General features: G+C 44.3%; 1 protein-coding gene across 2 annotated transcripts in view; it reads left to right on the top strand.

Annotated features, from left to right (window-relative positions):
- The window catches only part of LOC134466311 (receptor-type tyrosine-protein phosphatase S-like), a 35,484-nt gene extending 20,669 nt beyond the window's left edge, over positions 1 to 14,815 (top strand). For both annotated transcript variants that reach the window (XM_063220211.1, XM_063220219.1), the window contains 10 exons: positions 2,873 to 3,018; positions 3,906 to 4,047; positions 5,597 to 5,742; positions 6,597 to 6,738; positions 8,161 to 8,306; positions 9,032 to 9,173; positions 9,613 to 9,801; positions 10,663 to 10,773; positions 13,566 to 13,871; positions 14,434 to 14,815. In XM_063220211.1, the coding sequence (XP_063076281.1) occupies positions 2,873 to 3,018; positions 3,906 to 4,047; positions 5,597 to 5,742; positions 6,597 to 6,738; positions 8,161 to 8,306; positions 9,032 to 9,173; positions 9,613 to 9,801; positions 10,663 to 10,773; positions 13,566 to 13,871; positions 14,434 to 14,471 (1,508 nt within the window). In that variant the 3' untranslated portion in view covers positions 14,472 to 14,815. The remainder of the gene's footprint in view (positions 1 to 2,872; positions 3,019 to 3,905; positions 4,048 to 5,596; positions 5,743 to 6,596; positions 6,739 to 8,160; positions 8,307 to 9,031; positions 9,174 to 9,612; positions 9,802 to 10,662; positions 10,774 to 13,565; positions 13,872 to 14,433) is intronic.
- Positions 14,816 to 17,183: the final 2,368 nt, after the last annotated feature.

Here is a 17,183-nt window from a genome sequence, read left to right as displayed (position 1 = left end):
ATCCTGACACCAACGTTGTGCTACAAACGCAATTGCTTAGTGAGAGTCATGTCGGCTCGACTGGTCGCAGCTAGCGGAATCATTGCCTACCCCGACACTACACTTGTTGGAGAAGTTCCTCCTACCTGTGAATAGCAAGTCATGTAGCCTATGGGAATCCATTCATGAGGGTTATTGCGAGTTGGTCTTGGCGCTGTGGGCAGATGATCGGCACCCGGGCCGGATCTCTATTTCATATTGAAAATCACTGTTCGCCGCATCTCCAGCGTTCATTCTGTAACAGTGGCACGTTTACAGTTAATTACATTCAACTCAGCTCTTGCACGACTACGCCACCTAGGGTGGGGGAAGACAACCTAGGAGTGAAATTACCCCCCAAATTAGTAAACCAGGACACAGGTTCGGAGCACTCTTAGGCAGGAGTCAAGTTCGTGTTTATTCTCTTTTCACAAATACAATAGTAATACAGATCAATAAAATATACATCCAGGTCATTGAGGTCAGGTGAGTTCAAAGGTGCAAATGTGCAGTGGTGATGCAAAGGACAAATACTAATACATTAGAAAATACAATATGAATGAATTGCATTCGACAATATTGCACTGATCCCTATTAGACACCCACAGGCGGGTCGTTATGTGGAGCAATATGGCCACTGGCCACACACACACACCACGCACACACACGCACGGCACCTTTGCGAGAGAGGAAGGGAGGCTACACTCCATCGTACGAACCGCCCCAATACGGGGGAGACAGGGCAATGGTGTCACTCTTAAAGGGGGGGGAAAGCTAGGCTTAGGCTAACCAATAGCAGCACGGTTGAAAAGGGATAGATAAAGAGTAGGGAAAAGGCCACACAAAATAAACACACACAATAAAGTACTCACACAAACTAAAAAGAAAACACACATCTACTACTACTACTACACACAGCAAAATAGTAATAGTCACCCAAGTGCACACAGCAATGGAAAAGTGAGGGAATCCACCACCCGAAGACCGGCGCGCTATGGCAACTCCATACCTATCCAGGGAGGAGAGAAGAGAGAGACACTCAATAGCGAGAATGACACATACTAATGTATTACATACACAGTGATGACTAGATGCAACTTAACTTTCGTGTAGCAAGAGAGAGGGGAGAACTACACCGCCGTAGGTTGACTGAAGGGGGTGTACACTTGCCTCCTGGTGCCGTGCCTAGAGGATGATAACCACACACGCATACAGACGCACAGACACACACGCACTCACAACACACACAGGTAACTAGACCTGCGCAGTGCGCAGCGAGGAGGCTGGCGTCCCAAGAAACGGGCCAGAAAATGAAAATAACTAAACCAAACAAAAGTAGGACGAGCAGGTGGAGCCAGTCGGAACCGGCGCAGAGTGTGACGGCAACAAAACAGCAACCTCCGAGGAGTGCAGCCAGCAATCCCACAGCGTCAGAGAGGCACCGCTAACCCGATCATGGATCCGTGGTTCGGAACAATCGCAATTTGGACCACACACTGAGGAAAGTGATGTAGATTTAGTGACTAAGGTCATCGTTACCATCGGAGCAACAACATCAACGTAGCATAGGCAGGCTTACCATCCACTGACTGCAGTCAGATACACAGGGGCCAACCCCTTTGGCTACTCCAAGGCCGGCGTAAGCACCACAAATCAGGCCTGCCACTGGGCACAGATGATGGGGCGACACACCAGCCCAAGAGAGGCAACACCGGTGCAGTATAGGCAGCGCGAAGTGAAAGCCAGTTCACAGCAGAGTGCAGTTCCACGCCAAAAGTGGCTAGAAGTGGAATACAGTCACAGAGTCAGGTCCGTAATTCAGACAATACGGCGATCGGACACATCATAAAGTATGAATGTTAAATGCCTACCTGAAGGTACCAAATCTACCGGATAATGATCACGGCTAGCAGCAGCTCACACGCCAGCCGGCGTCCTCTGCCGGCAAAACAACGGCGGGGCGGAAAGAGAGACCCACGTCACGTCCAAAAACTACATTTATCAACATAAAAGTCCTGCCAGTAATGGGCCAGCCAGTCACAGACAAAGGACCAAAATCAGTCAGATTGAGGGGTGTAGACCAATCTGTCACAATTCGTTATGAAGTCTAGGAACTAGTCTATGGAATGTTTTGTAGTGCTGATGGCTTCAGTGCGCGGGGATTGGGGAAGCAGCAAATCACCGCGGTCTAACGCAATTCGCGCGCGCCTTTCTTTGAGCTTCATTTTATATGAATGTTTTGTGACAGTATTGTGAACTTAAACGATCTGCGAGGCTGTAGCTAAGGCTGCTTTTTGATAGCGATTTTGACTGCGGTAAGAATTTCACTTCAATGCTCTGCCCCGGTGTGGCTGCGTGAAGGTACACCAGCTCAGGGCTCCTCCTCAGTGGTCCTTGCGCGCCCTGTGGCAGGCCATGTAATAGCAGCGTGACGAACACACACACAAACTCGGGCGATCACATAACCTCCTGGCGGAGGTAATAGTGCAGAAGTAGGACTGCTGTTGCTGATGTAATAACAACACTAGTAGTATGATATCACATAGTAGTTACATCTGTAACAGTGCACCCGAAACGGTACTTTTACTTTTACTGAGTACATCTCTGAATAAGGGCAACACTAGCCTGACGAGCCAGACAAATCACACGATTGTCACTGACAGGGTGGAATGCTTGGTTCCCTGGCTGTCTGACATCTTGTCACTTTTTTTTTGCTTGTAATTGACAACAGTTCTGGGGTGCGTTTCTCTTATTTTTTTTGCAATGCAATTTCCCGTTGAAATGGCTAACAACTATGCTTTCGAGAAACACACTCCAGGGCTTAAAATGTCTTCCCTCACCTCCTCTCTTTCAGACAATCCAAGATTCATCCAGATTCCCAAAGACCAGATAGTCGTGTCAGGGGAAACAGTCTCTTTTCTGTGTCAGGCAACAGGTGAACCCAGACCACAGGTTGAGTGGAGGAAAAATGGAAAGAAAATCAATTCTCCCCGTATTGAAGTACGTCATGGAAAAACACACACACACACACACACACACACACACACACACACACACACACACACACACACACACACACACACACACTCACTCACTCACTCACTCACTCACTCAGTCACTCAGTCACTCAGTCACTCAGTCACTCACTCACTCACTCACTCACTCACTCACTCACTCACTCACTCACTCACTCACTCACTCACTCACTCACTCACTCACGCACGCACGCACGCACGCACGCACGCACGCACGCACGCACGCACGCACGCACGCACGCACGCACGCACACAAACACACACACATACACGATGAAGTCCAAATTACTGACAAAGGCATATGAATTACCTGGCAGGTATGGCAATGACCATCTGCGTGCTTATCTGTCAGTGCACGCACGATTTGTGTGTTTTTCTCCAGGGGGCGCCAAACACAGACAAATGTCTACACACACTCTTTGACTGGTTGGCGTCTCGGATTACTTTTGTTTGGTTTGTCCTCCTGGTAAAACTTTATTTTACTGTCAGCTTATAAAGACTTAATAATCAGTTAACTAATGATAAACAAACCATTTACAAATGTTTTTATTATTAGCTACATTTTGTTCATACTTTATAAAATATCTGCAAATAATATGTTCACGATTTCACAAATCTTTTAACAAAATATTATTAGTGATTTACAAACAATTTGTAAATATTTAATAAAAATAAAATATTAACATAACATTTACAAACATTTGAAAATGCTTTCTTCATCATTTGTTCATTATTTACTAAGTGTTATTAATGCTTTATAAGCGGACATTATATAAAGTGTTACCGTCCTCCTCATTATGCAATGCACTTGTTAGTTTGTCCTCCTCACTGTGCTCTGTACTTGTTGTTCAGGTCATAGAGTTTGATGAGGGTGCAGGAGCTGTGTTGAGGATTGAGCCTGTGAGAGCCACACGGGATGAGGCCAACTACGAGTGTGTGGCCCGCAACACAGAAGGAGAAGCATCTGTCACCATTAAACTCACAATACTAACAGGTAAGTGCATGATTAGTTGGAAGCACAGGTAAGCACTACTACGGTGCCAACAGGGTAACTGCAGGGTCATCAGCTGGGAGCCACCCGTCAATAATGATTCGCTCCGGTTAGGGCGTCAGACTTGTAGCCTAAAGGTTGCCGGTTCGACTCCCGACCCGCCAGGTTGGTGGGGGGAGGAATTAACCAGTGCTCTCCCCCATTCCCCTCCATGACTGAGGTACCCTGAGATTGGTACCGTCCCGCAGCACTGCTCCCTTGGGGCGCCATTGGGGGCTGCCCCCTTGCGCAGGTGAGGCATAAAGCACATCTGCTCCGACATTAAGAATTCCTTCACATGCAAAGCCCTCAGTGAGAGGAAGTGCCTGTCTGCCCAGAGCAGAAACTGCTTCGTCAGGGAGTGCAACTACAAAATCTTAATGATAAGGGAGGTGTTGGTAGGCTTATGATAATGTCAAGAGGTAAATCCACATGTCAACTTTTCAGAGGTAAATCCACTTGTATCATTTCTAGCTGTTTCAATATCCTGACACCAACGTTGTGCTACAAACGCAATTGCTTAGTGAGAGTCATGTCGGCTCGACTGGTCGCAGCTAGCGGAATCATTGCCTACCCCGACACTACACTTGTTGGAGAAGTTCCTCCTACCTGTGAATAGCAAGTCATGTAGCCTATGGGAATCCATTCATGAGGGTTATTGCGAGTTGGTCTTGGCGCTGTGGGCAGATGATCGGCACCCGGGCCTGCTCTCTATTTCATATTGAAAATCACTGTTCGCCGCATCTCCAGCGTTCATTCGTTATGAAGTCTAGGAACTAGTCTATGGAATGTTTTGTAGTGCTGATGGCTTCAGTGCGCGGGGATTGGGGAAGCAGCAAATCACCGCGGACTAACGCAATTCGCGCGCGCCTTTCTTTGAGCTTCATTTTATATGAATGTTTTGTGACAGTATTGTGAACTTAAACGATCTGCGAGGCTGTAGCTAAGGCTGCATTTTGATAGCGATTTTGACTGCGGTAAGAATTTCACTTCAATGCTCTGCCCCGGTGTGGCTGCGTGAAGGTACACCAGCTCAGGGCTCCTCCTCAGTGGTCCTTGCGCGCCCTGTGGCAGGCCATGTAATAGCAGCGTGACGAACACACACACAAACTCGGGCGATCACATAACCTCCTGGCGGAGGTAATAGTGCAGAAGTATGACTGCTGTTGCTGATGTAATAACAACACTAGTAGTATGATATCACATAGTAGTTACATCTGTAACAGTGCACCCGAAACGGTACTTTTACTTTTACTGAGTACATCTCTGAATAAGGGCAACACTAGCCTGACGAGCCAGACAAATCACACGATTGTCACTGACAGGGTGGAATGCTTGGTTCCCTGGCTGTCTGACATCTTGTCACTTTTTTGCTTGTAATTGACAACAGTTCTGGGGTGTGTTTCTCTTATTTTTTTTGCAATGCAATTTCCCGTTGAAATGGCTAACAACTATGCTTTCGAGAAACACACTCCAGGGCTTAAAATGTCTTCCCTCACCTCCTCTCTTTCAGACAATCCAAGATTCATCCAGATTCCCAAAGACCAGATAGTCGTGTCAGGGGAAACAGTCTCTTTTCTGTGTCAGGCAACAGGTGAACCCAGACCACAGGTTGAGTGGAGGAAAAATGGAAAGAAAATCAATTCTCCCCGTATTGAAGTACGTCATGGAAACACACACACACACACACACACACACACACACACACACACACACACACACACACACACACACACACACACACACACACACACACACACACACACACACACACTCACTCACACTCACTCACTCACTCACTCACTCACTCACTCACTCACTCACTCACTCACTCACTCACTCACTCACGCACGCACGCACGCACGCACGCACGCACGCACGCACGCGCGCACGCGCGCACACACACATACACGATGAAGTCCAAATTACTGACAAAGGCATATGAATTACCTGGCAGGTATGGCAATGACCATCTGCTTGTTTATCTGTCAGTGCACGCACGATTTGTGTGTTTTTCTCCAGGGGGCGCCAAACACAGACAAATGTCTACACACACTCTTTGACTGGTTGGCGTCTCGGATTGCTTTTGTTTGGTTTGTCCTCCTGGTAAAACTTTATTTTACTGTCAGCTTATAAAGACTTAATAATCAATTAACTAATGATAAACAAACCATTAACAAATGTTTTTATTATTAGCTACATTTTGTTCATACTTTATAAAATATCTGCAAATAATATGTTCACGATTTCACAAATCTTTTAACAGAATATTATTAGTGATTTACAAACAATTTGTAAATATTTAATAAAAATAAAATATTAACATAACATTTACAAACATTTACAAGTCATTTACAAACATTTGAAAATGCTTTCTTCATCATTTGTTCATTATTTACTAAGTGTTATTAATGCTTTATAAGCGGACATTATATGAAGTGTTACCGTCCTCCTCATTATGCAATGCACTTGTTATTTTGTCCTCCTCACTGTGCTCTGTACTTGTTGTTCAGGTCATAGAGTTTGATGAGGGTGCAGGAGCTGTGTTGAGGATCCAGCCTGTGAGAGCCACACGGGATGAGGCCAACTACGAGTGTGTGGCCCGCAACACAGAAGGAGAAGCATCTGTCACCATTAAACTCACAATACTAACAGGTAAGTGCATGATTAGTTGGAAGTACAGGTAAGCACTACTACCACTACTACTAACCAGTGCTCTCCCCCATTCCCCTCCATGACTGAGGTACCCTGAGCATGGTACCGTCCCGCAGCACTGCTCCCCTGGGGCGCCATTGGGGGCTGCCTCCTTGCACAGGTGAGGCATAAAGCACATCTGCTCCGACATTAAGAATTCCTTCACATGCAAAGCCCTCAGTGAGAGGAAGTGCCTGTCTGCCCAGAGCAGAAACTGCTTCGTCAGGGAGTGCAACTACAAAATCTTAATGATAAGGGAGGTGTTGGTAGGCTTATGATAATGTCAAGAGGTAAATCCACATGTCAACTTTTCAGAGGTAAATCCACTTGTATCATTTCTAGCTGTTTCAATATCCTGACACCAACGTTGTGCTACAAACGCAATTGCTTAGTGAGAGTCATGTCGGCTCGACTGGTCGCAGCTAGCGGAATCATTGCCTACCCCGACACTACACTTGTTGGAGAAGTTCCTCCTACCTGTGAATAGCAAGTCATGTAGCCTATGGGAATCCATTCATGAGGGTTATTGCGAGTTGGTCTTGGCGCTGTGGGCAGATGATCGGCACCCGGGCCTGCTCTCTATTTCATATTGAATATCACTGTTCGCCGCATCTCCAGCGTTCATTCGTCATGAAGTCTAGGAACTAGTCTATGGAATGTTTTGTAGTGCTGATGGCTTCAGTGCGCGGGGATTGGGGAAGCAGCAAATCACCGCGGACTAACGCAATTCGCGCGCGCCTTTCTTTGAGCTTCATTTTATATGAATGTTTTGTGACAGTATTGTGAACTTAAACGATCTGCGAGGCTGTAGCTAAGGCTGCATTTTGATAGCGATTTTGACTGCGGTAAGAATTTCACTTCAATGCTCTGCCCCGGTGTGGCTGCGTGAAGGTACACCAGCTCAGGGCTCCTCCTCAGTGGTCCTTGCGCGCCCTGTGGCAGGCCATGTAATAGCAGCGTGACGAACACACACACAAACTCGGGCGATCACATAACCTCCTGGCGGAGGTAATAGTGCAGAAGTAGGACTGCTGTTGCTGATGTAATAACAACACTAGTAGTATGATATCACATAGTAGTTACATCTGTAACAGTGCACCCGAAACGGTACTTTTACTTTTACTGAGTACATCTCTGAATAAGGGCAACACTAGCCTGACGAGCCAGACAAATCACACGATTGTCACTGACAGGGTGGAATGCTTGGTTCCCTGGCTGTCTGACATCTTGTCACTTTTTTTTGCTTGTAATTGACAACAGTTCTGGGGTGTGTTTCTCTTATTTTTTTTGCAATGCAATTTCCCGTTGAAATGGCTAACAACTATGCTCTCGAGAAACACACTCCAGGGCTTAAAATGTCTTCCCTCACCTCCTCTCTTTCAGACAATCCAAGATTCATCCAGATTCCCAAAGACCAGATAGTCGTGTCAGGGGAAACAGTCTCTTTTCTGTGTCAGGCAACAGGTGAACCCAGACCACAGGTTGAGTGGAGGAAAAATGGAAAGAAAATCAATTCTCCCCGTATTGAAGTACGTCATGGAAAAACACACACACACACACACACACACACACACACACACACACTCACTCACTCACTCACTCACTCACGCACGCACGCACGCACGCACGCACGCACGACGCACGCACGCACACGATGAAGTCCAAATTACTGACAAAGGCATATGAATTACCTGGCAGGTATGGCAATGACCATCTGCGTGCTTATCTGTCAGTGCACGCACGATTTGTGTGTTTTTCTCCAGGGGGCGCCAAACACGGACAAATGTCTACACACACTCTTTGGCTGTTTGGCGTCTCGGATTGCTTTTGTTTGGTTTGTCCTCCTGGTAAAACTTTATTTTACTGTCAGCTTATAAAGACTTAATAATCAATTAACTAATGATGAACAAACCATTAACAAATGTTTTTATTATTAGCTACATTTTGTTCATACTTTATAAAATATCTGCAAATAATATGTTCACGATTTCACAAATCTTTTAACAGAATATTATTAGTGATTTACAAACAATTTGTAAATATTTAATAAAAATAAGATATTAACATAACATTTACAAACATTTACAAGTCATTTACAAACATTTGAAAATGCTTTCTTCATCATTTGTTCATTATTTACTAAGTGTTATTAATGCTTTATAAGCGGACATTATATAAAGTGTTACCGTCCTCCTCATTATGCAATGCACTTGTTATTTTGTCCTCCTCACTGTGCTCTGTACTTGTTGTTCAGGTCATAGAGTTTGATGAGGGTGCAGGAGCTGTGTTGAGGATCCAGCCTGTGAGAGCCACACGGGATGAGGCCAACTACGAGTGTGTGGCCCGCAACACAGAAGGAGAAGCATCTGTCACCATTAAACTCACAATACTAACAGGTAAGTGCATGATTAGTTGGAAGCACAGGTAAGCACTACTACCACTACTACTAACCAGTGCTCTCCCCCATTCCCCTCCATGACTGAGGTACCCTGAGCATGGTACCGTCCCGCAGCACTGCTCCCCTGGGGCGCCATTGGGGGCTGCCTCCTTGCACAGGTGAGGCATAAAGCACATCTGCTCCGACATTAAGAATTCCTTCACATGCAAAGCCCTCAGTGAGAGGAAGTGCCTGTCTGCCCAGAGCAGAAACTGCTTCGTCAGGGAGTGCAACTACAAAATCTTAATGATAAGGGAGGTGTTGGTAGGCTTATGATAATGTCAAGAGGGCTCTGGCAGGCTTATGATGAGGCCAAGGGGGAATTTGTTCAAATAAGGTTGAGAACTACTGCTATTAGCATTTTATACTCATGGAAAGCATGACTCTTTCTGTCTCAGAGGACAAGCTTCCCCAGGGCTTCCCAACCATAGATATGGGTCCTCAACTGAAGGTGGTGGAGCGCTCACGTACAGCCACCATGCTGTGTACCGCCAGTGGCGAGCCAGAGCCTGTCATCACCTGGTTTAAGGACTTCCTGCCAGTCGATCCCAGTACAAGTGGCGGACGCATCACACTGCTGAAATCAGGTGAGTAGTGCTTACTGACATCTTAGTAGTACTTGACTACCATCCTGTCCTCTTTACTGACTTGGCACTTCAGTCACTTGCATTGAACCCGTGACGCAGCTGAGAACAACAGGTGCCAGAAGAGCCGTAACTTGGCCCATCTATGGAGATCCCACCCGGCGATCCTGATTGGCTCAGTCAGTCAGAAATTATTCTCATTTTCACGGTCCTCAGACGGTTGCATGGTTGAACTGGAATGCCCTCACGTGTAGTTTGGCAAAACAAGTCATGTCAACTTAACATTGATCTGCCTGGTGTATGAAGTACTCTATATAGTGCAAAGTATTGCATTGTGAAATACACAATATTTCATTCCTCGATAGTAGCCTCTTACTGCAGATGGGGTCGCCGGCGGGCCTATTCAGTATTTCCTTAACATACTCAACTGCATCATAACAACATTGCTATGACAGTACGGGGGGCCTTAAGTAACAGATTAAGACATAGCCATTAAAATGTTGGTGACAATAAGGTTATAACATCGACATTTCGCAAATGGGTTAAGTATAATTGAATAGAATTATATATAATGTAATTACAAATAAATTAATATTAATTGTATTTAATTACAAACTACTTTAGCCTAGACTTTTTCCAATCTTGTAAAATGCACCAACGTGTTCAATTACATATACTGTAACTGAAATACTGTGTTAATAATTGTATTATAAATATTTAAGCAATTGCAATACTGTCCATACTGCCTGTGTGTGTGTGTGTGCGTGTGTGTATGTGTATGTGTGTGTTTGTGTGTGTGTGTGTGTGTGTGTGTGTGTGTGTGTGTGTGTGTGTGTGTGTGTGTGTGTGTGTTCCCCTCTCTAGATGCTCTGCAGATTGACAAAGCAGAGGAAATGGACCAGGGGAAGTACGAGTGTGCAGCATCCAACTCTCAAGGTGTTCGCTTCTCTGCTCCAGCCAACCTTTATGTGAGAGGTAAGACATGAGTTGGCAGTACAGGGGCAGGGGGCTACTTGATCATGCTGTTAAAAAGGCCTGCACATGTCCCTTTATATCTGCTTCCTTAAACGATGCTGTATATACCAAGCCTGCGTGTGAATCACATTTCACCCCTTAAAGGGACACTGTGCAGGGAATGGTCAAAAAAGGTACTGCAACTATGCTGCTCATTGAAACTGGGCTGCCTATTGCCAAATTTGATCTTTACATGAAAGTTTACTAAGTAATAAACAAATATTTTCTAGTAAGGTCGAAGTACAGTCATTTTTGAAGCTAAAAATGGCTGCTTTTGGAAATTCAAAATGGCGCACCATGGAGAAGATCCCCCTTTTCATGTATGAAAAGTGCAATTTTTCCAGTCATAATGAATACTTTAGAATTTTATGCTGGTGGTAAGTATTCATGAAAAAGGTAACATACAAAGGTAACAAACAACAAAAAATCTCACACAGTGTCCCTTTAAGGCGGGCATACACTGTGCGATATTTTCAATCGTGGGTATTAAGCTGCTTCTCACACTGCACGAGGTAATTTAACGATTTAAAAGTTCACATCTCACGACCTCACACTATTCGAGCCGACAATCGGATGCGAGCAGAATGCTCCCGCTGTGCGACACGACAGGCATGTTTCCCAGATCTGCAGAGGAGGGTACCTGCGCACCCGAATTGGAGATGAGAATGCGCTCAAGATGTGAGGTGCTTAACTCGAATGAGAGGTGCTTAACTCGAATCTTTGAGGCGTCCGGATTGATTGGATCATTCCAAGGAGGGTATCCGGATTAGACGGATCACTCGGATCACTTATTTAAAATAAATAAAAATAAATAATAATAATGTATTTTTTAAAGCATTTCTGCCGTTAAGTGGCTATGCGCCTCACCCTTGTTGTCCCATTTATCAATTCACGTTGATAAATCAAAGAGTAAGACAGTTTGATCAACAAAACTCACTTTATGAATGTCACAGTTCCTAAACTCATGCTGCGATCTGACCCACCTGGGTCTCCTCAACATGCGACCACGACTCGAACAGCCTTTGGCAGCAGTGACACGGCATGTTCCTGATTTTGCAATAAATAATGTGTGTTTGTATTTAAGAAGACTAAAAGTCAAATATTTGGGAGCAGAAGTCTAGTTGAGCAGGGATAGACAGGAGGCGAGCAGCAGATGACCACTCGCTTCTGCTGCCGAGTTGCCTTGCGATTTGCACACTCGTGGCAAAAACTAAACTTAAGCGTTGATCCGATCCGTAGGGGATTTGCTGCTACCAACAACTCAGTCAGGATTCGTCTCACCGAGTCGCAGAGGGCGCCGCTGCTGACTCGGAAGAGGGGAGTGACAGCAGTGGCTTTGAAGTCTGTACGCTGTAACGCAGTGAGTGATAGTAGAGTCACGAGAGTAGTCTACAGACTGAGATGTAAAAGCGTTGGCAGAGCACTGTTAACATTTAGAAATGTAGGCCTCAACAGAGTAAGAAGCACACACATCGGGAGTGGGGATTGGCCACAACAGGCAGGACGGATGGCCACAACAGGCAGGACGGATCAAACAGGCTCGATGAATGACGAGGCGGGAGTTGGTTCCGTTTTACTCAGTGAGTGTTCGTGACTGAACAGCATACTAGAGAGATTAGAGAATGGCTGTTGTAGTCAACTAAAGAGGATATATTCCGGTTTCAGAATTTCTCGCGCTGTAACTGCCATTTTGTTGACATTAATGAAATGCTGTCTGACCCTTCTTTGGCAAATCAATGCATGACAGCCATCCGGTCTGTCCTATCAATTTGTGCATGAGAAGTGCCAAATCGGGTCGTAGCACTGCTTTAACTGTGCGATTTACTCACGAGGGACAATCAGGATTTCAAACGTTTCAAAGTTTTGATTTTCTTGCGACCCTACGATTGCACGATCGTGATTGGAAATCGCTTGTCGTTACCCCATGTACACTACACGATGCGAGACTCACGATTGACCTGCGACTGAGCAAAAAGTCGGGGCAAAAGTTGCACAGTGTAAGCCAGGCTTTAGCTTTAGGCCTACCCCTTTAACCTTCCCCTCCGTTTTGCGCCTTCACATGTAGGGGTAGGGATATCCCAATTCACGTTCAGACAGAAGGGTAGGGGTAAGGATAAGGGCTTTCTACCCCTTCAAACTGAGGTTTCTGGGGGCACAATTCAAACAGAGGGGTACAACCGATTTCCCCAAATGCATTGCAAATGCCTTTAAAAATTGGTGGCATCCACAAACGCACACAAAATATATTGAGTATTTTCGCCGTAATTTATGGTTTCATAGTTGTAGTAATTATTCCATTGTACTAAGTTAAACACTGGCCCTATGTGTAATGCTCATTGTCATGGTCAGAAATAGCAGGAGGTGTGAAACTTGCTTTTGATATCCCTGGTCTAGCCCTGCCATGGCCAAATGGTAGGGCACTCGTCTACCATGCGGCTGACCCGGGTTCGATTCCCTTTTCTGGCCCTTCCTCATCTCTCTCTCCCCACTCGCTTCCTGTCACCACCTTCACTGTCCTATCATAAATAAAGTCAAAAACACCCGCCCTGTGCGAGACTTGCTTTAGATTTCCCTGGTCTGATTGATAGCTGAAGTCCGCTGTCTCAGCAAATGAATACATTATCAAGTCTAAAAGTAAAAGGCATGCACATGTACTTTTCCATCTGTTTCCTTTTGCCTTGCAGTATGTGTATTGTGTACTACCAAGCATTGTGTTTTTTTATTCAATATTTTTGTTTTGTTGGACCGTCCAGAGAACCGCCGTGTGCCCCCTCGCTTCTCCGTCCCCCCCACCAACCACCAGGTCATGCCAGGAGGAAGTGTCAACCTCACCTGTGTGGCAGTGGGGACGCCAACGCCCTACGTCAAATGGGTGCTCGGGTCTGTGGAACGGACGCCGATGTTCTATTTGACACCGACATACCCGACGCCTACGGACTCAACGCCACTTGGACAAAGTGTATTGGAGCTGGAGAATGTGCAGCAGTCAGCCAACTACACTTGTGTGGCTATAAGTCCCCTGGGCATTATCTCAGCAGAGGCCAAAGTCATTGTGAAATGTAAGCATCTCATGTACACTACATGATGAAAAGCATTAAAGTGTGACCACCAGAATGAACCTGAATGGCCCTGCAACAATACTTTTTATATGATTTAATTACCAGTAGTGCCGTTCAAATGGACTATTGTCAGGATTGCTGACAATATGGATTACTGTCATGAACATTTTTTTGTGTCTGGGCAGGAATGAGGACTGAATTATCACAGTAGACGCATTCGCTCCTGTGAAAATGTTATGCTGCCCTGAATCAGAAATGTCATATATGATCTGCTGGGATGTTACAAAATAATGTTTCTTAAATTGTTCTTAGAAAGTAGAAATCTGCAATTTGTGGTTTGGTTCTAGTTGACTTTCCATCTATGTACACCAACTTTAGTTTCATTGGATGATAATATAGCAAAGACAGGATGTGGTTCAATTAGAATTTTGAAGAAAAAAAAAAACACTTTCAGACATCAGACATTGGTATTGGAGTACATGGATTTGCTGTGCGTGCAGCCGCTGTCCATGTTGTGTACAACCTTTATTCCCACCTTGATATAAAAATATTTTTTTTGTAGGTGTGGAGGAGACAGCAGCTGGACCGTGTACACCGTGAGGACCCTGGCTGTTTTTATTTGTAAGACTGTGGGGGTGACACCAGTGGCGTTTTTAGCCCAATATTACCACAGGGGCCTGACAGGGGCCCACATGTTTTGAGGGGGGCCCATGTATCTTATATTCTTCGACCTTACTTTTGCCGAAATATCGGCCTTTTTCTAAGCCCAGTATTGCCTAAAATACCTGCAAAAACACATGCTTCAGCATCTGAAGCACATACTAAGCATGTAATTAATTGAATTAAAAGCTGCTTAATTTTGTATTATCACCCATTCATTCAGCTCTAACATACAAACTTTCTTCATTTACAAAAATTTTGAATTTCATGAGTCTAAAGCTACATCATGCAGATCCTGGCACTATGATAACCTACACAGTATTTGGCATCAATGGGTTAACCAATTTACCAATTTCATATTTAATCTAACTGTTAAAGGTACACTGTGTGAGATTTTTAGTTGTTCATTTCCAGAATTCATGCTGCCCATTCACTAATGTTACCTTTTTCATGAATACTTACCACCAGCATCAAATTCTAAGTATTCATTATGATGATTATGATGAAAAATTGCACTTTTCATACATGAAAAGGGGGATCTTCTCCATGGTCCACCATTTTGAATTTCCAGAAATATACATTTTTAGCTGCAAAAATTACTGTACTTGGGCCATACTAGAAAATATTAGTTTATTACTTAGTAAACTTTCATGTAAAGATCAAATTTGGCAACAGGCAGCCCAGTTTCAATGAGCAGCATAGTTGCAGTACCTTTTTTGACCATTTCCTGCACAGTGTCCCTTTAAATCACAATGAGCTACATGCCTTGTTTGAAATGTGCTATACCAATTATTATTATTACGGAAAAAATCTAATGGCAAGAACATACAAACTAGGGATGGCCGCTTTTGAAAAAAAATGTGTATCACAGTTTTCTTGATGACAATATCTGCACATTTAAAAAATATATATATATAAGTGCCGATTTCCCCCAAAACCTTTCTAACGAAAAGAAATTAAATTTTAAAAAGAGAGAAAAACATACATTTAAATGACTCTCCATTTCTATTTTATCACTTTTTCATTTCAATAATATTTTTTATAATTTACAGTTTATATTTCCCTATCCAACAAAGTCTCCACAAACTCTCAAATAAGAGAAAATGCAGAATTGCATAAAATAGCCTTAAATCTCCACCATGGGGCAGTCAGTCCCAGTAGTATATCTTTCAATGAAGAAGGGTTAAATGATTATAAGCAGCTGCTGATTTCTCTGGCAGCTTTTTTCTAAGACAGCCCAAAACAGCTTATTTCTCTTACACCTGGCAACACTAGTTGCTTATTTCACGTTCTACACCTGGCAACACTGGTTCCTAGGTCCGGCGTCGTGTTGCTTGCTTGCGCTTGACTAGTAGCGACAGAACAGTGGGAACAGAAACGAAACAGACTGAAGACACGGAAAACAAACGGATTTACTGACATTCTGTGAATATTTCCTTTGAATTAAAGGCCAAATTCAACGTAGAAGGTATTTTGTCGGGTAGTTTGTGTCATATGGCGATGCATTTCGCTCCTATTTTGCCCCCAAATCATTTCAAACAGCAATGTAGCAATGTATCTTGTCTGTCCATTGCATTTTTAAGCTAGGCTACTTTAGCCTATGACAAAACTCATAAGCAGCCTTAGTAGCAGTGCTAGCTGCAGCACACACAGTTGGGATGGCAATTAAATACCGTTATGAATCTGAGAACTATTAATAATGAATAAAATAGCACCACATAGAATTGCCTTTTAACTCAGCCACATACAGTAGCCTAAGTGCCCAAACCGAATGCATGCCACCATTCCGTTTAAAACCGGCTTATTCCTCACCTACAGAAAACTTAATACTAATTGTTTCCTCACTTCAGCATGTTATCCAACTCCATTTAAGTCCAGCAATGATAGCTCCAAAAATGAAGAAGTTCTAGCTCACAAGTCTGCAGGTCGCTGCTTGCAGCAGGTGGAACATCGCGCGAATCGGGTCGAGTGCGTGCAGGGGCAGTGGCAGCACCTCACCCGAGCCTGGGGGCAAAGTATTGACGAAGGCCCCCCTACCCAACATGTGTAATGTCACTGGGACCCAATTCTGTACCCCCTCTGTGCCTGGGACAACTGACCCTCCTAGTCCCTTCCTGTGTGTGTTCCACTTGGAATCCGTCAATGCATGTTGCAAAACTGTTAGACATTATTTATTTATTTTATATCATTGGCTGGCGCAGGGGCCCTAGGGGGGGCCAGGACCAATCCTACAGGGGCCCAGGCCCACCCTGGCCCCTGTCTAAAAACGCCCATGGGGGACACATGGGAATATTACATACCTACTCAAATGGAGCATAAAAGTATAAAAAGGGAGACAATTGTGGAGGAAATCTGGTATATAGAGTGACAGAGTAGTTAGTGCTTGCACCTAAAGGACAGTAAAAACGAACCGTATATTATACTAATTGCATTATAATTATATTACTATTATTACTTTTATTTCTATTATATTTGCATGTTTCATTTCTTACTTTTAATACTTTAATTCTTATATGTTGAACAGAGACACAGAAACGGAGTGTGTGTGTGTGTGTGTGTGTGTGTGTGTGTGTGTGTGTGTGTGTGTGTTAGTGAGGGCAGCTGCGCCTGACAGAAGAACAAAGTCTGGGCAGTCTGCCAAATGCCAAGGCC

Source organism: Engraulis encrasicolus, chromosome 2, assembly GCF_034702125.1.
Source record: "Engraulis encrasicolus isolate BLACKSEA-1 chromosome 2, IST_EnEncr_1.0, whole genome shotgun sequence".
NCBI lineage: Eukaryota > Metazoa > Chordata > Actinopteri > Clupeiformes > Engraulidae > Engraulis > Engraulis encrasicolus.
Note: the sequence above shows the minus strand (reverse complement) of the source record. Positions and strands in the feature narration are given on the sequence as shown.